Source organism: Pseudorca crassidens, chromosome 3 (assembly GCF_039906515.1).
Source record: "Pseudorca crassidens isolate mPseCra1 chromosome 3, mPseCra1.hap1, whole genome shotgun sequence".
Classification (NCBI taxonomy): Eukaryota; Metazoa; Chordata; class Mammalia; order Artiodactyla; family Delphinidae; genus Pseudorca; species Pseudorca crassidens.
The window spans coordinates 148,713,774-148,736,529 of NC_090298.1; the positions used below are offsets into that span (position 1 = coordinate 148,713,774).

General features: G+C 44.6%; 1 protein-coding gene across 3 annotated transcripts in view; it reads right to left on the reverse strand.

Moving 5' to 3' along the window:
• Positions 1-17,596: 17,596 nt before the first annotated feature.
• Positions 17,597-22,756, reverse strand: part of WWC1 (WW and C2 domain containing 1) — a 153,089-nt gene continuing 147,929 nt past the window's right edge. For all 3 annotated transcript variants that reach the window (XM_067732900.1, XM_067732899.1, XM_067732901.1), the window contains exons 21-23: positions 21,961-22,194; positions 19,664-19,785; positions 17,597-18,385 (exon numbers count right to left, since the gene is read on the reverse strand). In XM_067732900.1, the coding sequence (XP_067589001.1) occupies positions 18,319-18,385; positions 19,664-19,785; positions 21,961-22,194 (423 nt within the window). In that variant the 3' untranslated portion in view covers positions 17,597-18,318. The remainder of the gene's footprint in view (positions 18,386-19,663; positions 19,786-21,960; positions 22,195-22,756) is intronic.

Sequence of the window (22,756 nt, forward strand, 5' to 3'; positions counted from 1 at the left end):
CCTTCCCGGCCCCGCCCAGCCGTCTCGTGGGTGTCGCCTCTCCTGCCCCCTGGTGAAATCCAGGAGACACTGCGGGGAGAACCCGCGGGAATTTTCTGCCAGGATTGGGGGCGGGGGCTGCAGCCTTTAGATTCTGATGTTGGGACGAGGGCAAAGGATTTGAGGGGAATCGGACCAGAGCTGCTCTGTGCTCGACTGACTTGGACAGAGGCACTTACCTAAAGCCTTTGTCTCTCAAGGGCTTCATTTAACCCCTCCGTGAAATGGGTACAGAACTAACAAAAGCCATTAATTTATTCAACAGAATTTATTATGTCCATTAATATGCCAGCACACTGCCAGGCGCTGGAACACAGCTGGAAGCAAGTCCGACAAGGTCCTCACTTTCATGGAAGTTACATTTTAGAGGGAATAGATATACCAGACAAGAAAGTAAATAACAGTTAAGAATCCGCCTACCGGGCTTCCCTGGCGGCGCAGTGGTTGAGAGTCCGCCTGCCGATGCATGGGACACGGGTTCGTGCCCCGGTCTGGGAAGATCCCACATGCAGTGGAGCGACTTGGCCCGTGAGCCATGGCCGCTGAGCCTGCACGTCTGGAGCCTGTGTTCCTCAACGGGAGAGGCCACAACAGTGAGAGGCCCGCGTAACGCAAAAAAAAGAAAAAAAAAAAAGAATTCTCCTACCAATGGAGGGCACACAGGTTCGAGCCCTGGGCTGGGAAGATCCCACATGCCACGGAGCAACTGAGCTCGTACGCCACAACTACTGAGCCTGCACTCTAGAGCCCAAGAGCCACAACTACTGAGCCCGCGCACCTAGAGCCTGTGCTCTGCAACAAGAGAAGTCACTGCAGTGAGAAGCCTGGGCATTGCAACGAAGAGTGGCCCCTGCGCACTGCAACTAGAGAAAGCCCGTGTGCAGCAACAAAGACCCAACTCAGCCATAAATAAATAATTTTTTTTTAAAAAAGAAAGTAAATAACAATCTTGAGGGTTTTTTTTTTTTTGAATTTTTGGCTGTGTTGGGTCTTCATTGCAGTGCTCGGGTTTCTCATTGTCCTGGCTTCTCTTGTGGAGCACGGGCTCTAGGCACACGGGCTCAGTAGTTGTGGCTTGTGGGCTCTAGAGCGCAGGCTCAGTAGTTGTGGCTCACGGGCTTAGTTGCTCCCCGGGCATGTGGGATCTTCCCAGCCCAGGGCTCGAACCCGTGTCCTCTGCATTGGCAGGTGGATTCTTAACCACTGCGCCACCAGGGAAACCCCTCAATGAGTTTTAATTGCCAGGAAGGTAATGTGGTAGAGTCACTTGGGTCAGGGAAGGTCTCTCTGAGCAGGTAACATTTGAACTAAAATTTTAAACAGCTAATCTGGGATGTAAGTTCTGAGAACACAGGGATGTCAACTGTCTTGTTCACTCTTCCCTGGATCCCCAGTGCTTCAAACAGTGGTCTCTAAATTGTTTTGCTCTGTGGCCCATGAATGAATTTTTAAAATTCTTACTATAGTCTACAGGCTTTTTAAAGTTGACATCTGAAAGCTCTTGCAACAAATTGAAATAGTGGTAATGAACTATTTTCTGGCATCTTGTTTCTTTTGTAAGTGCTGTTAATGTATTTTCATCAAAACCATGGAGCAGCGAATTTAGCTCATCTAATTTATGGAAAATGTTTACCATATTGATTAATTGGCAAAGCCAGTTCTCTTTGTCAAGTCAAATACTTCATATCATTTTTACCTATTTTTTTTATTTTTGAAGTTTGCTTTTATTTTTAAGCCAAACACAAGTGTTAATATATGTCCCTGTGACACGTTTTTACTTCTCTAAGAGAGAAAGATGGATGGAGGGAAGGATGAGTTGGTGAATGGACAAATCAATGGACAGATAGATGTCCACCTTTGGGCCTTTGAAACAAAGCAGGAAAATGGGTCATCTTTTTAGTAAGTTTCCTTTGCTTGGTGCTAAAGGGGTTACCCTCAGGGGAAATTCTTGAAGTTGCAGAGAAGCAAAATCTGCCACCTCAAAATGTGTCTCTTTGGTGTGAGGATTATTTTAGGCTGATTATTTTTATGAAACAGAAGACTCAGGAAGTCTTTCTTTTTACCTCGCCCTTAGTGACCTAAAGAATTTAGATAAAGGGCCTGTTCCTGGAATAGAGCCATCACCAGCGATATCTGCAAAGAATGTGGGTTAGGTGTACTGGGGGGAAACTTGGCAGGGTCTAGAGATCAGAGTCCACTCTTATCTCCGTTTATTTACCCAACACTTGCTTTTCCATCTCTAAGTGTATTGCCTTCCTCCCCTTGGAAGTCCCAAACCACTACCCCCAATGCCCTCTTTTGTCTTTAGATGAAGATGGTATTTAAGGTGGTGGCTTGGGCCATTTTGGGAGTTCCTCATTTCTCCTTTTTCCCATGTATACATATTACTAAAATTTTCTGTGATTTCTCATGCTAACCTGTCTCATGTCAATTTAATTCTTAGACCAGGCAGCCTGAAAAACCTAGAGGGTAGGGGAAAATCTCTTCCTCCCTGACAAAGTATGCCTTGTTCAGTTCCTGTTAGTTTACACCCAGGGCAGTGGGAGGGGTGTTATGCCTTTCTCTGTGGAAAGCGAGATATAAAAAGAGAACTGGATAACTGAATTTGCGCGCAAAGAAATTTTAGGAAAGAGTATACAAAAATTCACAATCTGTAAATGGATTCTTCTCTTGTATCCAGGCCCTAAGCCCCCTTAGAATGTCTTCCTACACCCTGAGGTGCATATCACCCAGTTTGTTACAGGACATTGGTAAAAAGCTGTTTCTTAACGTAACGAATAGGAGGGTTGTGAGTGAAAAATGTTGCCTGCTGTATCAGCAAACAAAGCATGTTGCAGCCATCAAGCCATCACATTACAGCCCCCCAGCCGGTGAGCCCCAGGGGAACTCAGGATGGAGGCAAACGGGCTGCCCACTGCCAAGCCCTAAACCGCTGCAGCAACCCCCAGCTGTGCACCCTGAGGGGATTCAGGATGGAAAAAAAGCAGGATACTTGCCCTAGATCGTTAAGGTGCATATCAAAGGAATGATTTCAATGAGCCCAGACTCTTGCATCTTCCCATATATAGAAAAGTACTAACTTCATTAACTTGAGATACCTAGTTTTCTGTAACAGTGATCTTTTGATGTTCTGACTACCTGGTTTTTGTTACAAAAACTCCTATATACCCTGGCTCCCCCCTTACCTCTTGGGAGCAGTCCCTCAGAGCTAACTGAGAGGCTGTATCCCAGGTGTAAGTCCTCAGGGTTTTTGGTGTTTTTTTTTCCTTTTTAATTTTTTCCTCCTGTTTCAGTTTCAAATAATTCAAAGAATTATAGGAGTAGAGGCTTTAAATAAGCTACAATTAGCAAAGCATTTAAAAAATTTTTTAAATTTTTTTATAAGCAGGTTGTTATTAGTTATCTATTTTATACATATTAGTGTATACATGTCAATCCCAATCTCCCAATTCATCAGCCCCCTCCCTGCTTTCCCTCCTTGGTGTCCATACGTTTGTTCTCTACGTCTGTGTCTCTATTTCTGCCTCGCAAACTGGTTAATCTGTACCATTTTTCTAGATTCCATATATATGCGTTAATGTACAAAATTTGTTTTTCTCCTTCTGAAAGTCCTCAGTTTTGTCTGCCAAAAAAACCCATAATTCTCAGCTTTTAGTTTTAGGTTGTGCTTTTTTTTTTTCTTCAGTCAACAGGGTTCTAGGCAGAGAGGATAGCAAATGCAAGTGGTCTGAGACAGGAGCTAAGTTTACTTGAAAGCAGAAAGGAGGGGAATTGGGTGTGAGCTGAGATGGAAAGATTGGCAAAAGCAAAGCATATAAGAATTTGTAAGTGAAGGCAGGGGGGTTTAATTTTATTCTAAGCACAGTACGAACCATTGGATGGCCTAGCAGAGAAGTCTAATTCTTGTTTTTCAAAAGGAAGGTGTTACGGGCCAAATTGTATTCTCCCTCAATGCATATGTCAAAGTTCTAACCCCTAGTACCTCAGAATGTGGCTGTATTTGGAGGTAGGGTCTTTAAAGATGGAATTAATTTAAAATGATGTCATGAGAGTGAGGCCTAATCCAATATGTTTGGTGTCCTTAAGAGATAGGACACACACACACACACACACACACACACACACACACGGAAGACCATGTGAAGACATGGTGAGAAAAGTGCCGTCTACAAACCAAGGTGAAAGGCTGCAGAAATAACCAACCTTGCCTGCCAACACTTTGATTTCAGACTTCTAGCCTCCAGGACTCTGAGAAAATAAATTTCTGTTGGCTAAGCCTCACCCACAACCCGGCCCCGGTTTGGCAGATTGTTACGGCATCACTAGCAAACTAATACGGGAGGCTTTGGAAGTGGTCCAGGTGAGGGATAATGAACCAAAGTGGTAACAGGAAAAAAAAAAATGGACAGATTCATGACGTATTTTGGAGGTAGAACTGACAGAACTTGCTCTTGGACTAGGAATCCAAAAATGAAGATACAGGGTATGAGAAATAATGAGCTAAGTCTGGCCAGAAAGAAGTGAAGAAGGTTATGGGGAAGGAAAAGATGACTGGATCTTTGAATTTTGCTTCCAGTAACAAAAGTTTAATGACCCAGGACCAAACATACTTCCTGTTTCCATAGGAAATAATGTTTACTTCAACCATCGTATTGTAAATGCTGTTAATAGTTCTTAATTTTTCAAATCAACTCATAACAGGAAGCTTGATGATCATTACAGAGGAGAATGTAAATGTGATACTCTGTTTCAAACTACATAAAAAATAATGATGTAACTAACAAAAATTAGGAGGTGTTGCTGAGGAGAAAGGGAAAGCATGTGGCACAATCTCCTCATCTTTATGGCAGGGAGGGGACAGATCTTGCCTGCAGACAATGAACAAGGAAAAAAGGTCAATTATTTAACTGAAAACCACCAGATTAACAATTATTAACTGTAGATTCCAGAGCATGGGGGTGTGTCTTATTTTATATCTTACGTCTTTCTGTAGCATTTGAGGCGTTTTTTTTAACCATGTGTATTAATTACATAGTAACTGAAAACAAATTCTAAAGTGAAAAAAATTGCGCACCAAGCTCCCATACTGAGGCTCTAGGTGAGGGCAGGCCCCCTTTCTTTTTTTTTGCGGTACGCGGGCCTCTCACTGTTGTGGCCTCTCCCGTTGCGGAGCACAGGCTCCGGACGCGCAGGCTCAGCGGCCATGGCTGACAGGCCCAGCCGCTCCGCGGCATGTGGGATCTTCCCGGACCGGGGCACGAACCCGTGTCCCCTGCATCGGCAGGCGGACTCTCAACCACTGCGCCACCAGGGAAGCCCAGGCCCCCTTTCTTATCCTCCTGCTCACAATGAGAACTGCCTCAAGCACAGAGTGACTTCTGGGCAGAGGGGGATGGGACCAACACAAAGTCCTGACCTAACAGGAGAAGGGTCCTCCCCAAGCTGAAAACCTCTCCTTGTCCCCTCCCTGCTGTCAGAGAGATGGTGGGGAGGCCACCCAGGGTCCTAGGGTCCCTGGCCCTCATCATTCCCACTTGTCCAGCACCTGGTTCCAGTGTCACACCAGCCTTAGTCTTTATATGAAGGCATTTTACTGTTTGTAAATACAAGAGATTGGCAACAACATAAATATCCATCAGTTAATTCATGGTACCTTCATTTAGTGGAATCTATATGGTTATTAAAAAGAATGAAATAGAATAGCTCAAGATGGTGCAGTAGGAAGACGTGTGCTCAGCCCTTCTTACGAGAACACTGGGATCACAACTAACTGCTGAACAACCATTGACAGAAAAACGCTGGAACCACCAAAAAAGATACCCTACATCCAAAGACAAAGGAGAAGCCACAACAAGATGGTAGGAGGGGTGCAACTGCAACAAAATCAAATCCCATACCCGCCGGGTGGCCAAACCACAAACTGGAAACAATTATACCACAGAAACTCTCCCACGGGAGAAAAAGTTCTGAGCCCCATGTCAGGCTTCCCAGCCTGGAGGTCTGGCAATGGGAGGAGGAGTCCTCAGTGAAGCTGGCTTTGAAAAGCAGTGGGATTTGATTGCAGGAATTCCACAGGACCTGGGGAAATAGAAACTCCACTCTTGGAGGGCACACACAAAGTCTTGTGTCCACCAGGACCCAGGGGAAAAAAGCAGTGACCCCATAAGAGGCTGGACCAGGCATACCTGCTAGTATTGGAGGGTCTCCTGCAGAGGCAGGGGGTGGCTGTGGCTCACTGTGGGGACAAAGACACTGGCGGCAGCAGCAGTTCTTGGAAGTACTTATTGGCCTGAGCCCTCCCAGAAGCTATTATCCCCACCAAACAACCTCTAGGCTCCAGTGCTGGGTTGCCTCAGACCAAACAACCAAGAGTGAGGGAACACAGCCCCACCCATCAGTAGACAAGTGGATTAAAGTTTTACTGAGCACAGCCCTGTCCATCAGAGGGAAAAGACTCTACCCACCACCAATCCCTCCCATCAGGAAGCTTGCAAAGTCTCTTAGGTAGCCTCATCCACTAGAGGGCAGACAGCAGAAGCAAGAAGAACTATAATCCTACAGCCTGCGGACCGAAAACCACAATCACAGCAAGTTCGATGAAATGAAAGAGTAGAGGATTATGTTGCATCCTCCAGATGAAGGAACAGGATAAAATCCCAGAAAAACAACTAAGTGAAGTGGAACTAGGCAATCTTTCAGAAAAAGAATTCAGAATAATGATAGTAAAGATGATCCAGGATCTCAGAAAAAGAATGGAGGCAAGGATCTAGAAGATGCAAAAAATGTTTAACCAAGACCTAGAAGAACTAAAGAACAAATAAACAGAGATGAACAATACAATAACTGAAATGAAAAATGCACTAGAAGGAATCAATATCAGAATAAATGAGGCAGAAGAATGGATAAGTGAGCTAGAAGGTGGGATGGTGCAAATCACTTCTGTAGAACAGAATAAAGAAAAAAGAATGAAAAGAAACAAAGACAGTCTAAGAGACCTCTGGGACAGCATTAAATGCACCAACGTTCACATTATAGGGATCCCAAAAGGAAAAGAGAGAGAGAAAAGCTGAAAAGGTCCCTAACATGGGAAAGGAAACAGTCATCCAAGAACAGGAAATGTAGAGAGTCCCAGGCAGGATAAACCCAAGGAGGAACATGCCGAGACACATAGTAATCAAATTGACAAAAATGAAAGACAAAGAAAAAATATTAAAAGCAACATGGGAAAAATGACAAATAACATACAAGGGAACTCCCATAAGGTTATCAGCTGATTTCTCAGCAGAAATTCTGCAGACCAGAAGGGAGTGGCATGATACATTTAAAGTGATGAAAGGGAAGAGCATAACCAAGAATACTCTACCCAGCAAGGCTCTCATTCAGATTTGATGAAGAAATCAAAAGCTTTACAGATAAGCAAAAGCTAAGAGAATTCTGCACCACCAGACCAGCTTTGCAACAAATGCTAAAGGAACTCCTCTAGGCAGGAAAGAGACCAGCAACTTAAAATGACCTGGTACATATATAGTCTGCTATATCAAGACCTCATGGGAACAGCAAACACAAAAACTACAATAGATACACAAACAAAAAAGAAAAAGTAACCCAAACACAATACTAGAGTGATCAAAAAACAAAAGAAGAGAACAAAAGAGGAAGGGAAGAAAAAAGACTTACAAAGTCAACCCAAAACAATTAAGAAAATGGCAATAGGAACATACATATCAATAATTATCTTAAATGTAAATGGATTAAATGCTCCAACCAAAAGACTAGACTGGCTGAATGGATACAAAAACAAGACCCATATATATGCTGTCTACAAGAGACCCCCTTAGGATCTAGGGACACATACAGACTGAAATTCAGGGGATGGAAGAAGGTATTCCATGCAAATGGAAATCAAAAGAAAGCTGGAGTAGCAATACTCATATCAGACAAAACAGACTTTAAAATAAAGACTGTTATAAGAGACAAAGAAGGACACTACATAATGATCAAGGGATCAATCCAAGAAGAAGATATAACAATTGCAAATATATATTTACCCAACAGAGGAGCATCTCAATATATAAGGCAAATACTAACAGCCACAAAGGGAGAAATTGACAGTAACACAATAATAGTGGGGGACTTTAACACCCCACTTTCATCAATGGACGGATCATCCAGAGAGAAAATCAATAAGGAAACACAGGTCTTAGATGACATATTAGACCAGATGGACTTAACTGATATTTATAAAGCATTCCATCCAAAAGCAGCAGAATACACATTCTTCTCAAGTGTGCATGGAATATTCTCCAGGACTGACCACGTGCTGGGCCACAAAGCAAGCCTTGGTAAATTTAAGAAAACTGAAATCATATCAAGCGTCTTTTCCAACCACAACACTATGAGATTAGAAATCAACTACAAGAAAAAAACTGCAAAAAACACAAACACGTGGAGACTAAACACTACGCTACTAAACAACCAATGGATCACTGAAGAAATCAAAGAGGAAATTAAAAAATACCAAGGGACAAATGAAAATGAAAGCACAATGATCCAAAACCTATGGGATGCAGCAAAAGCAGTTCTAAGAGGGAAGTTAATAGCAATACAAGCTTACCTCAGGAAATACGAAAAATCTCAAACAACCTAACCTTACACCTAAGGCAACTAGAGAAAGAAGAACAAACATATCCTGAAGTTAGTAGAAGGAAAGAAATCATAAAGATCAGAGCAGAAATAAATGAAATAGAGACTAAGAAAATGATAGCAAAGATCAATGAAAATAAAACTGGTTCTTTGCAAAGACAAATGAAATTGATAAACCTTTAGCCAGACTCATCAAGAAAAAAAGGGAGAGCACTCAAATCAATAAAATTAGAAATGAAAAAGAAGAGGTTACAACTGACACCACAGAAATACAAAGGATCATAAGACACTACTACAAGTGACTGTATGCCAGTAAAATGGACAACTTGGAAGAAACAGACAAATTCTTAGAAAGGTACAATCTCCCAAGACTGAACCAGGAAGAAATAGAAAACATGAACAGACCAATCACAAGCACTGAAACTGAAACTGTGATTAAAAAACTCCCAACAAACAGAAATCCAAAACCAGATGGCTTCACAGGCGAATTCTATCAAACATTTAGAGAGGAGCTAACACCTATACTTCTGAAACTGTTCCAAAAAATTGCAGAGGAAGGAAACCTCCCAAACTCATCCTGTGAGGCCACCATCTCTCTGATACCAAAATCAGACAAAGATACCACAAAAGAAGAAAATTACAGGCCAATATCACTGATGAACACAGACGCAAAAACCCTCAACTAAATGCTAGCTATCTGAATCCAACAATACATTAAAAGGATCATACACCATGATCAAGTGGGATTTATCCCAGGGATGCAAGGATTTTTCAATATCTGCAAATCAATCAGTGTGATACACCACATCAACAAATTGAAGACTAAAAATCATATTATCATCTCAATAGATGCAGAAAAAGCCTTTGACAAAATTCAGCACCTATTTATGTTAAAAACTCTCCAGAAAGAGGGAATAGAGGGAACATACCTCAACATAATAAAGGCCATATACAACAAACCTACAGCTAACGTCATACTCAATGGTGAAAAGCTGAAAGCATTTCCTCTAAGATCAGGAATAAGACAAGGATGTCCACCCTTGCCACTTTCATTCAACATAGTTTTGGAAGTCCTAGCTATGGCAATCAGAGAAGAGAAAGAAATAAAAGGAACCCAGGGCTTCCCTGGTGGCACAGTGGTTAAGAGTCCGCGTGCTGATGCAGGGGACATGGGTTCGTGCCCCGGTCCGGGAGGATCCCACATGCCGTGGAGTGGCTAGGCCCGTGAGCCATGGCTGCTGAGCCTGCGTGTCCAGAGCCTATGCTCTGCAACGGGAGAGGCCACAACAGTGAGAGGCCCACGTATCGCCAAAAAAAAAAAAAAAAAAAGGAACCCAAAATGGAAAAGAAGAAGTTAAATTGTCATTGTTTGCAGATGACACGATACTATATATAGAAAATCCTAAAGATGCTACCAGAAAACTACTAGAGCTCATCAATGAATTCGGTAAAGTTGCAGGTTACAAAATTAATACACAGAAATCTGTTGCATTTCTATACACTAACAATGAAAGATCAGAAAGAGAAATTCAAGAAACAATCCCATTTACCACTGCATCCAAAAGAATAAAATACCTAGGAATAAACCTACATAAGGAGACAAAAGACCTGTACTCTGAAAACTATAAGACGCTGATGAAAGAAATCTAAGACAACAAAACAGATGGAAAGACATACCATGTTCTTGGATTAGAAGAATTAATATTGTCAAAATGACTATACTACCCAAGGCGATCTACAGATTCAATGCAATCCCTATCAAATTACCAATGGCATTTTTCACAGAACTGGAACAAAAAAATCTTAGACTTTGTATGGAGACATGAAAGACCCCAAAGAGCCAAAGCAATCTTGAGAAAGAAAAACAGAGCTGGAGGAATCAGGTTCCCTGACTTTAGACTATACTACAAAGCTATAGTCATCAGAACAGTATGGTACTGGTCAAAAATAGAAATATACATCAATGGAACAGGATAGAAAGCCCAGAAATAAACTCATGCACCCATGGTCAATTAATCTACAACAGGGACTTCCCTGGTGGTACAGTCATTAAGAATCCGCCTGCCAATGCAGGGGACATGGGTTCAAGCCCTGGTACGGGAGGATCCCACATGCTGCGGAGCAACTAAGCCTGTGTGCCACAACTACTGAGCCTGCGCTCTAGAGCCTGCAAGCCACAGCTATGGAGCCCGAGTGCCACAAGTACTGAAGCCTGCGTGACTAAAGCCTGTGCTCCACAATAAAGAGAAGCCACCGCAGTGAGAAGCCTGTGCACTGCAACGAAGAGTGGTCCCCGCTCGCCATAACTAGAGAAAGCCTGCCCACAGCTACAAAGACCCAATGCAGCCAAAAAATAAAAATAAATAAAATTAAATTGAAATTAAAAAAAATTAATCTACAACAAAGGAGGCAAGACTATAAAATGAGGGAAAGACAGTCCCTTCAATAAATGGTGCTGGGAAAACTGGACGGCTACATGTAAAAAAATGAAATTAGAACATTCTTTAACACCATACACAAAAATAAGCTCAAAATGGATTAAAGACCTAAATGTGAGACTGGACAATGTAAAACTCTTAGAGGAAAACATAGGCAAAATACTGACATATATTGCAGCAATATCTTTTTCAATCTATCTCCCAGAGTAATGGAAATAAAAACAAAAATAAACAAATGGGACCTAATTAAACTCAAAAGCTTTTGCACAACAAAGGAAACCATAAGCAAAATGAAAGACAACCCACAGACTGGGAGAAAATATTTGCAAATGATGTGACTGACAAGGGATTAGTCTCCAAAATTTACAAACAGCATATGTGGCTTAATATCATGAAAACAAACAATCCAGTGAAAAAATGGGTAGAAGACCTAAATAGACATTTCTCTAAAGAAGACATACAAATGGCCAAAAGCACAAGAAAAGATGTTAAGCACTGCTAATTATTAGAGAAACGCAAATCAAAACTACAATGAGATATCACCTCACACTAATCAAAATGGCTATCATCAAAAAAATCCAAAAACAATAAATGCTGGTGAGGCTGTGGAGAGAAGGGTACCCTCCCACACTTTTGGTGGTAATGTAAATTGGTATACCACTATGGAGAGCAGTATGGAGGTTCCTTTAAAAACTAAAAATAGAACTACTATATGACCCAGCAATCCCACTACTGGGCATATACCCTGAGAAAACCATAATTCAAAAGGACACATGTACCCCAATATTCACTGCAGCACTGTTTACAATAGCCAAGACATGGAAGCAACCTAAGTGTCCATTGACACAGGAATGGATAAAGAAGATGTGGTACATATATATATACAATGGAATATTACTCAGCCATTAAAAAGAATGAAATAATGCCATTTACAGCGACATGGATGGACCTAGAGATTGTCATACTGAGTGAAGTAAGTCAGACAGAGAAAGAGAAATATCGTATGATATCACTTATATGTGGAATCTAAAAAGAAATGATATGGGACTTCCCTGGTGGCGCAGTGGTTAAGAATCCGCCTGTCAATGCAGGGGACACAGGTTCCATCCCTGGCCTGGGAAGATCTCACATGCTGCGGAGCAACTAAGCCTGTGCACCACAACTACTTACCCTGCGTTCTAGAGCACGCGAGCCACAACTACTGAGCCCACGTGCCACAACTGCTGAAGCCTGGGCGCCTAGAGCCCGTGCTCCACAGCAAGAGAAGCCACCGCAGTAAGAATCCCACGCACCGCAACGAAGAGTAGCCCCCGCTTGCCACAACTAGAGAAAAGCCCGCGCACAGCAACGAAGACCCAACACAGCCAAAAAAATATATAAATAAATAAATTTTAAAAGAAATGATACAAATGAACTCATTTACAAAACAGAAACAGACTCACAGACTTAGAGAATGAAATTATGGTTACCAGGGGGGACGTGTCAGGGGAAGGGATAGTTAGGGAGTTTGTGATTGACATGTACACACTGCTATATTTAAAATGGATAATCAACAAGGACCTACTGTATAGCACTATTATGTAACAACCTGAATGGGAAAAGAGTTTGAAAAAGAATAGATACATGTAAATGTATAATTGAATCACTTTGCTGTAAACTGAAACTATCACAACATTGTTAATCAACTATACTCCAACACAAAATAAAGTTTTAAAAAAAACTGAAAAAAAAAAGAATGAAATAGCTTACAGATACCTAGAACCATTCTAGATATATTAACTCAATTATTTCTAAATGTGCTTCTATCATCACTACTTTCGCCATTTCTTTGTGCCACTATGTTGATTATGTGATTTTTTTTTCCCCCCACCCCATGGGGCTTGTAGGATCTTAGTTCCCCAACCAGGGGTGGAACCCGGGCCCTCGGCAGTGAAAGCACAGAGTCCTAACCACTGGACAGCCAGGGAATTCCCGATCTTTTTCTTTAAATTGATTCACTTTTTTAACTTAAGTATTTGCTAATCCTCACCCTAAGAAGTAGTAGCTGTGAATTCATGGGTTTAATGGCCAAGTTAAAATAAACATATGATTATAATTATACAAAGTTCACCTAGGTACCCTCTAGCATCTTCTCCTACATTTCACTTTGGGAAACACTGCATGAAATCATTGGTTATCAAGACAGCCTGGCAAAAGGATGGAAAACCACTGGAAACCCCACCCCCCCAAAACCCCTGCAAACAAAAAAGGAAAACCACTGGAAATTACCCGGGTTTGTGTTTTTACTTAGCAGGACTGGAATCAGAACTTTGGACTTACACTAATTCATTCACTGAACAATTGTTTGAGGGTCTGCTATCTCTCAGGGACTGCTTTGGCCCTGGGGCCAAAATGGTGCACAAGACATGCATGATGCCTGCCTCTGTGTGTCCAATATCCTCATGATCAGAGATCCAAAACCAAAATATCAAATACGAAAATGCAAGTGGTAAAAACTTCTATAAAATTAAGCTTAGGTCATTTTGTTACTTCTGATTAGCTTCATGTATATTTATGGTTGGTTGTAAATATATGACTTACCATGTTCTCCTAAATAAATGTACTCAGTCCCAAATGCCCTGGGAGAAGCCTTATTAGTGGTGCAGGACAAACGTCTATGTTTAGTTATTCCCAGGAGCATCGAGAATATAACAAGAATATACTTTCTACTAGAATATAACAACTTCCTTACCTTTCATTAACAACTTAATTCTTTTCAGTGCCTGTAATGTATATCTCCCGGAGTCTTCACGCCACTTAAAGAAGCCAGCAAACATGCTGAGAAGAAATGACTGAGAGGCACTTTTACAGCTTCACGGGGAGCTTTGAAAATGCATTTTTAAAACGCAGGCAGTAATTTACCTACAGATACTCTCATATACATGTGAAAGGATGGATGGAAAAGACAGCAATTAGACGCTGTAAAAGCAAGAAACTGGCAACAATACAAATGTCCCTCCATTAATTTGTGGTATATCCACGCAGTGGAATACTACACGGTTGTTAAAAAAAAGAATGAAATAGCTTACAGATATCTTATTGAGAAAAGGGAAGGTGCAGGACAGTCTGTCTAGCATGCACTTTCAGGTGGAAAAAAAAAAGGATACGCATATAAGATTGTTTATGCATTGCCTATCTCTGGAAAGACATGGGAGAAACTGGTAATACAGGATGTCTTTAGCAAGGTAAGTAGCTGCTGGTAGGGACAAAAGTGTGAAGAAGACTTGTCACTGTAGTGAGATGTCTTAAGAGCACACTCTGGGTTTAATCCCACTCTTCCCTGGGTCACTTTCCTCAACTGTAAAATAGGAATGATCATGATACTATCTACCTCATAGGGCTGTTGTGAGGATAAATGAGTTAACAATAAGTAAAGCTTTAGAACAGTGCCGAGGCCTATAGTAGTGGAAGGATTTGCTACCATGGCTCTTGAGTGCCCTTTGGACTTTGTGCAGTAGGTAAGTATTAGCCATTAAAATAATAAAACCAATTGCTAGAAGAGAGGACTCTAACTGTTCCTCCAAAGGACGTAAACACTGTGTGTGTGTTTATATCTCTGTGTGCATGCACATGTGCAGTAGGAATCCCCATCACTTCTGCTTCTTTATGTTGTAGGGTGACGTGTGGGTGTGTTTAGGGGTGTGCCGAGCCTGATTGGAAAGACACCTGCATCCTGACACCCCCCATAGCAGTCTTCAGTACTCCTGTCCCACCCAGAACCTACCTTACTTCCTTGGAATGACAAAGGAGACGAGATTAAACACAGCTCTGGGGCAGACTTTTCATCTCATTCATTCATTCCGCAGGTATTTATTAAGGACCCACTCTGCATCAGATCCAACAGAAAGCAAGGCAAGCAAGGTCCCTGCTTTTAAGATCTTATGTCCTAGAGGGAAGAGACAGGCAGGGGGGATGTAACAAGATCACTGCAGAGAGGAACAGTGCTCTGAAGCAAACAAAGCAGGTCACTGTGTCACAGAATGACGTGTGGGAGGGTAAGTGGATGGGGTGGCCCAGGGTCAGGGTGGAGAGGCTCTCCAAGGGGGTGAGGATTGAACTGAGATCTGAATAGGGATGAAGAGAGGGCCGTATAGTGGGGGGATGAAGACACGGTGGAAGAGTGTACCAGGCAGAAGGAACCAGAGGTGCAAAGGCCCTGTGGTGGGGATGGAGAGAAGAAAGGTCAGCGTGGCTGGAATCTGATCAGCAGAGGGACAGTTCACTGGACAGATCTTGCTGGTTAGCTTTCTTGGGAGGCAGGAGGCACAAAGGCTGCCAGTGTGCATACTGCAAAATATTTATAGTCAAAAGGCCAACTACCGGCTTTATGAACAGGACAGTCAGACCCACTGAGGTTTATTGAGTGTCTTTTCCCCGACCAGTCTCCTAATCACCCCTCCGTTCTCCATACCCCCATACAAAGAAACCACAGGATTCCATGACTTCATTCTTCAAAACCAAATGTGCCAAGTCCCTTCGAGTAGGACCTCATGTGACGTGGTAACCCCAGGAAACAGAGAGTGGAGCTGAAAGACAATAGAAAATTTGAAGTCCAAAGATAGGGTCTGCATCCTAGCTCTGGCCATTTATCATCCGAGTGATGTTGAGCGAGTCATCTCACATTTCTGAGCTTTTGTTTCCTGAAGATTCTGGAGAAGACACAAGCACAATTACAAATGGAAGATCCCTTATGTATTCCTCGATTTCTTGCCAGGCAAAAGCAACAGGATGTATTGGTGTTTGGCCAGTGAACTGCTTTTAGAGAGAATTCAATGCCACGGCTGACAGAGGGCCTTCTGCCTTCCCCAGAGGTGGCCTGCTTCTTCTCCCAAATGCTCCATCGGCTGAAGCAACACCGAGACACACTTCTCCGGCTGCAGCCTTTCCCACACTCAAGGAGGGCATTTAGAGCTCTGCTTCTTAGCACTTGCTGCTCTGGGGGTGGGAGGGGCTGACCCTTGTCGGGAAAGCTGAACACGGATGAAGGTGTGACTGAGCGAAAAATGTCCCATTGCAGGACCTTCAAGTTCTTACTGAGTTCTCTTCACTTGGTTCACCAACAGACTACGAATAGAGCGAGGATGCAGCTGACCTCTGGTCCTGGTGGATTCAGACCCCAAAACACACCTTCTTTCTCCACTTCTTTTATCTGCTCTTCTCCTTAGGGTTGGGTCCCAGAAGCTGAAACCACGGTCACGATAGCTTTGGGAAGAGAAAATCTAGTCTCCAAACTTCAGGTGGAAAATGCAGGGGAAAAGTTCTGATTGGCCCAGCTGGGGCCCCAGGCCTAGCCTTAGTCTAATCGCGGCGGCCAGTGGGATAGGTCATCTGCCCCATTGCTGCGGCCAGAGCCCTGAACTGAAGGGCAGGGTCAGCAGCTGTCTCAATGCTCTAAGCTGTGCAGGCATTAAGGGCCACAGGAACAGCACAAGACGCAACCTTGTGCTCTTGGACCCATTACAATTGAGTCAGGGACAACGTTGATACTCATTTAAAGAAACGTCCAAGCCAGCCCTCAGCACGTGCGATGGATTTCCACGGAAGCTGAGAGAGTGCATCCGACACTCGTGTGTTCAGAGAGGTGAAGCCCCGGGTTGGTGAGGAAATGGACTGGATAGTTAGAGGGAGGCCTGGCTGTCCAAAGACCTGGAAGCCACGTGGGGAATAACGGTGGATTCTACACCACTCCAGGTTCCTTCTACGTAAGGAATAATACACGAGGAACAGCCATGTAAGGAATGTAGTGAGGAGTTGGGGAAAGCCCCCGAAGCCTAGAAGGGGGCTCTACTCCCTCCTTACCCCTCCCCCAATGGTCCCCAGTGGCCTGGAGAGGCTCATGTCTATTAGTGTCCCCCGCCTGACTCTCCGGTAGGATGTGGGGTGATACCACTTTGCCTCTGCCTGGTCTTCACTCATATGAAACCAGCTGGTCCCTCAAACTGCAGTATGCGTAAGACTTACAGCGGGAACTGCGGATAAAAGCTGGTCTCTGAGCCATCCTGGTCTGGGGAAGGGTCCAGGAGTCTGTATTTTTAACAAGCTGCCCCAAGTGATTCCGACGTGGCTGGCAGCGCAACATATTCTAGACGGTTGGCCCAAAAGTTCGTTCAGGTTTTTCTATAACATCTTACGGAGAAACCCGAACGAGCTTTTGGGCCAACCCAACACTTGGAGGACAACTGCACGGGTTAACTTCAGAGGAAGGAAGAAGGAAGAGAATCTGCTACTTGTTTGGTAACGGCTGACTTCGGATGTCTGCAACAGCCCCAGCTGAGCAGTGATTTTCACTTAATGAGCAAATGAGCAGAGGAAAGAAAAAAATCATCCCCTGCGCTGGGGATGGGTAGGGAGGGAACGATTGGGAAGCAGAGAGTCAAAATCAGGGAAACACAGATGAAGTGAGTGGGTGGAGGAGAAAAAGAGAGCGAGGACGTTCGTTCAGAAAGGCCACTTTATTGATGGAGATAAAACTGAAAGGAGTTCTCCACAGCCCTCCCTCACTCGTTTCAGTGGCTTCACTGGGCATCTGAGGCCAGCGTGGGCAGGCCTGTCACTGGCACAGGATGGGCAGCTCAGCCGGCCCCACGCTGCCTGCTCCACGTCAGGCGGCCACATAAAAACACATCACAGCTCGTGAAGATTCGTGGGTGCACCTCAGAATCCCCCAAACAGTTCCCGTGCACTTTTTTTTTTTTACTATTGTACAAAATATGTTAAGTAGGAAAGGTCAGCTGTGCTGTGACATCTGCAGGACGTCCTTTGAGGATTACCGTCCCCCAAACATTACTTCTTATTGCAATGAAACCTCTAGAAGGTAGAGCTGTACAAAAAAAAAAAAAAAAACTAAACAATTTTATTTTAAGAAGAGCAGCAACTTAATACTGCTTTAGTTCATTTAAATTTTCTTTCTCAAAAATACATTCCTAAATATACAAACTATACAATCTTGTCATTGTAATGCTGGTTTTTTTGTGGTTTTTTTTGTTTTTGTTTTTTTAATAATAGAACCCAAACTAAAAAAATCTGTTTGTCTTCAAACCGACAAGAGTGCTAGAGGACTCATGACTCAGTACCTTCATATAACACCACATAAATAAATTTAGCCACAGTCTAGGTTCACAGCCTGGTCAGTGGAACAAAGGAAATACTTTTCTGGCGATTAGACGTCATCCGCAGAGAGGGTCGGGATATTCAACCGAGGCCGGGTGAAAAATGCCATCTTCTCCCTGTAAAAGAGGCCATCCCTTTAAAGCAGGGTTTTTCAACCTCACTTTATAGGTATAATGGGCAGGATAATTTTTTTGTGGTGAGGCTGTCCTGTGCATGTAAGTGGCCTCCACCCACTAGATGCCAGCTGCAAGCTCTCCCACCCCTCCTTCCAGTTCTGACAATCAAAAATGTCCCTAGGGACTTCCCTGGTGGCGCAGTGGTTAAGAATCCGCCTGCCAATGCAGGGGACATGGGTTCGATCCCTGGTCCGGGAAGATCCCACGTGCCGCGGAGCAACTAAGCCCGTGTGCCACAACTACTGAGCTCACATGCCACAACTACTGAAGCCCGCACGCTCTAGGGCCCGTGCTCCAAGAGAAGCCACCGCAATGAGAAGCCCACACACTGCAACCAAGAGCAGTCGCCGCTCGCCACAACTAGAGAAAAGCCCGCACACAGCAACAAAGACCCCACACAGCCAAAAAAAAAAAAAAAAGTCCCTAGACACTGCCAAACGTCCCCCAGGGGCCCAAATCATCCCTGATTGAGAACCACTGCTATAGGGGACATTAGCAGGCCCAGCCACCTTCCATTCCAATCAGAGGCCTCCAGAGTCTAAAAGGGCCCTCGGGCCACTTCCACTGTTGGTTTGTTTTAGATTTCCAATTGGTTAGAAATTAAGGGATGTCCAAATGCGGTTAGACAAATGACAGTATATTTTACACGTTTATGTTCCACAAAGGAATGCGTTTTAGCACATACACAAACATGAGTATCTTTTCTGAGAGGAGAACACGAGTCTAAATGCAAAGCCCTCTGTGAACGGGAGGCCCAGGCCGAATGGTGGGTGGCGTCCTCCCGTGACACGCCTGGGTCCAGGGCGGCAAGAAGGCATCTCCCTGGGATCCCGGCAGGCAGCAGGCATAGCTAGGGAGGCCTGGCAAGCATCCATCACTCCCAGGCTTATTTATCATTCAGCCAATCCTCTGCAATTACTGGGGATGGAAACGCTAAGAGGAAAGGGTGGAGCAGGTGGCTCATTCATTAAACAAGAGGATCTAACACATTAGCTCGAGTTGTGTGGGGACGGAGCAAGACAGCTGAGGGAAAGCACCGCAGGGCTCACAGACTGACGGGGACGGCTCGGCAGAGGGTGAACATCTGCTACAGAGAGAGCTGGGGCTCCGCTATGGAAGGGAGCGTGGGATGGGGAGCAGCGAGGCAGAGCAAAGACCGAGGCTGGGCGGGCAGGGTGGGAAAGGGAAAGCCGGCTGGCCGGGCGCCCACTTGCTGACCTGAAAGACTGCACTTCTGGGGGCTCCTTACAGCTCTGGCCTCGAAGCCTGTGCACGTCCTTGGCGGCCGACCTCATCATCTTGTCTGTCTGAAGCTCGCCCTTGTGCTCTGCTCGGTCCATCTGGAGGGCAAAGTGAGGTAGTAGAGAGTCCTTAGGGTCTCTAGAAATGGGTCAGCCACGGGGAACTTTCTAGCACAAAGAAGGAGTCTGCTGCAGTTAAAAGGTTTGAGGGTCACAGAATAGGCACCCTGACGCTTCCTGTTCCACCATAGGAACCTCTTTATCCCGAACAATGAGGGGAAGTGATCCCATCATCTGTCAGACAGGACAGGTTTTTGGGGCCAGGAACTGAATACCTGTGGGGACCTGTCAGAAGTAAGGAGACAGGGGCTACCAGGTAAAATGTGTGCTGCCTCTCTAATTCTCAGGGCCACCTAAGAAGGTAAATTTTTTAATTACCTCTGTATTACAGATGAGGAAACTAAGGCTCAGGCATGTGAAGAAATTTCTTTAACGTCAAGCCAGTGAGAAACGGTGGAAACCCAATTCCAAGTCATGCAGTTGTGCTAAAGGGCTTTAGGAACGTTACACTCTTCCCTCCTGATACAAACCTATGGAAGCACTTTTGAGAACAAACCAGAGAGCCCTAAAATATCTATGCTCCATATACTTGAAAACATTGCATAAAGCCAGAATTTTGGTCAATGAAGCTACCATTTAAATGGTTTTTTAGTAGAAGCTCATCATCAGACAGTCACAGATGTACTTTTTTTTTTTTCCCCTATTTAAAAGGTCAGGTTTTCTTAGTTGGTGCTTTCTTAAGGTACGGCACATATGCACTTGTTTTCTTACCTCTTTTTGCCTTGGCTACTAGGAAGCTCCAAGATAAATGTAATAGACAACTACCATTAGATTAGGGATATATTTATTGCCTTCTCTTCCTTAAAACTTGCTCTAATTTTCTATTTTCTCTTAATGCTATTATTATAACTCTATTATAAGTACATTAGGGTATAAGTAATAAATAAGAAAGAGATAAACATTTCTGGAACTTCTGAATTACCAGAGTCAATTTGAAGCTCCCACATTAGTCCAGACCTAAGAAGCCCAGTACCACCTTCCTGCTCTAAGTTATCGTCACCTGCATTGAGAGCTGGAATTTTAGCTAATGGCCCTCCCAACAATCCAGGCAGGCACCCTCTGTACGGTGCTCTTGCACTGCTTGGCTGTGTACAGAGAAAACTAGCAAAAGTCTATCATGTCTGCCATGGACCGCAATCCTGGCAGGTATTATAGAAATTGAGTCGAAGGTGGCCTCTGTGTGTTGGTCCTGTGGTATTTATTTCTTCACCATAGTTCCGGGATCTCAAGAGCCCACTGGTGCCAAAGTCAAATTTTTACCCATCCAACTGTTTAAAATGAAGCTCAAATAAGATTTTTTAGCTGTTTAGAACCTGCCTGTTTTGCATACCCCCTAAAGCTGTACCCAACATCTGCTAGTCATAGGTAAGATAAACCCCAGGGCTATAAGAGATCCCAAACTGCTGCTGCTTTGGTGTTCTCCAACCCAGAGACTCTCATGGTGCTCTGAATGACATCATCTAGATGCCTAGGCCCCCTTTCCAACCCCCTTTCCCCTGCCCTCCTCCTCTCTAGGTAGTGGTCCCAGAACCGCTTTGGAGGGGGCGGTGGGCACTGTCATGCAGTGAGGGACTTCCCCCAGATGCAAAGTTGTGAAAGCAGCAACCACTCAAATTAAACTCATTGTGTGCTCCGGCCATTCTGTGGTTATATCTTCTTCCTTGAGCAACTGCTGAAATCCCTCAAACGCACTACACTAGGGCAGGGACGCGAGCAGGCTTGTATTCCCAGGCATCTCCCTCAGGACAAAGTCCTGCCAGGAGCCGCTCCTTTCCCATTTGGAAACACCCGCTCTGCGGGACCGCATGGGCAGCCACTGGGGCAGGTCAGCGTTCTGTATTTACTCTGTTCAAGCGTGTGCCCCAGCGTAGATTAGGTACCCAACGTGTTTGATGAAGGACCACCTGGAGGAATAAACGTGTAAACAATAAGGTCTTGCACACATAAACACGGGAATGCAGCAAAAGGACCTGGCAGCCAGGTAAAGAGCTAATAACGCTTGCCGGGCAGAGGGATTCCTGGATCTCTTTGCTGATGGGTATGAGGGGACCTGGGAACACTCCAAGTGCACCACAGGGCTGCAGGACCCGTTTGAAGGTCCGGCCGGCCTCCTTTGCAGCAGCGCATCCTCTGCACGGGCGGAGCGCCACTCACCTGCTTCTCCAACATCCTCAGCAGCAGGCGGAAGCGCTCGTCCTCCCGCAACCACGGTGGAAGCTCTTTCTCCCCGTGGCTCTTGGCCTGTTCCAGCTGCTCCTTGAGCTCCTTTAGCACCGAGATCTCCTGAGTCAGCTGGCTGTGCCAGGTCCTGGTCGCCTGCAGGTCCAACTCGAGGTCCAGCGAGGTGCGTGGTAGGCGCTCGGCACGCAGGGATTTGACAGACGAAGGCTACGGGTGTGGGGATGGTTTTTGAGCCGTTATTACAGGGCCGGGTCCAGTGAGCCCACACGACCCCCTGGTCTGAACCTCAGACACCCTCCCTCCTTCGTTCACCTGCGGGCTTAAAAAATGGGGCTCGCCCTCGCCCTGGAGCCCGTCTTGATGTTTTCCATGTCTACTGCTCGTAATATTGAGCATTTTTATGTCCCAGGCACGGTGCTAGGCACTTTACTTCTGTTACCTCAGTTCATTTTCACAACCCTGTGAGGTCCTGACCGTTACCATCTGCACAGATGAGGAGGCTCCCCGAGGTTCGATCACACAGATTATAAGCAGTAAAGCCGAGATTCCACCCCAGGAGCTGGCTCCAGAACCTACCCGCTCGCTCCCTACACGGTGCTGCTTTCCCTACTCACAGTGCCCTCAACATTTACCCCCTCCTTCACTGGATTCTTGTCCCTCTCCTGCTCTAAAGCCGTTTCCTCGATGCAGGTCTGTTCCCCATGCATCGACTTTGTGGTCCTGTAATGGACATCTACTGTTTCTGCCTGTCCAGCTTCCACTTCTCTAG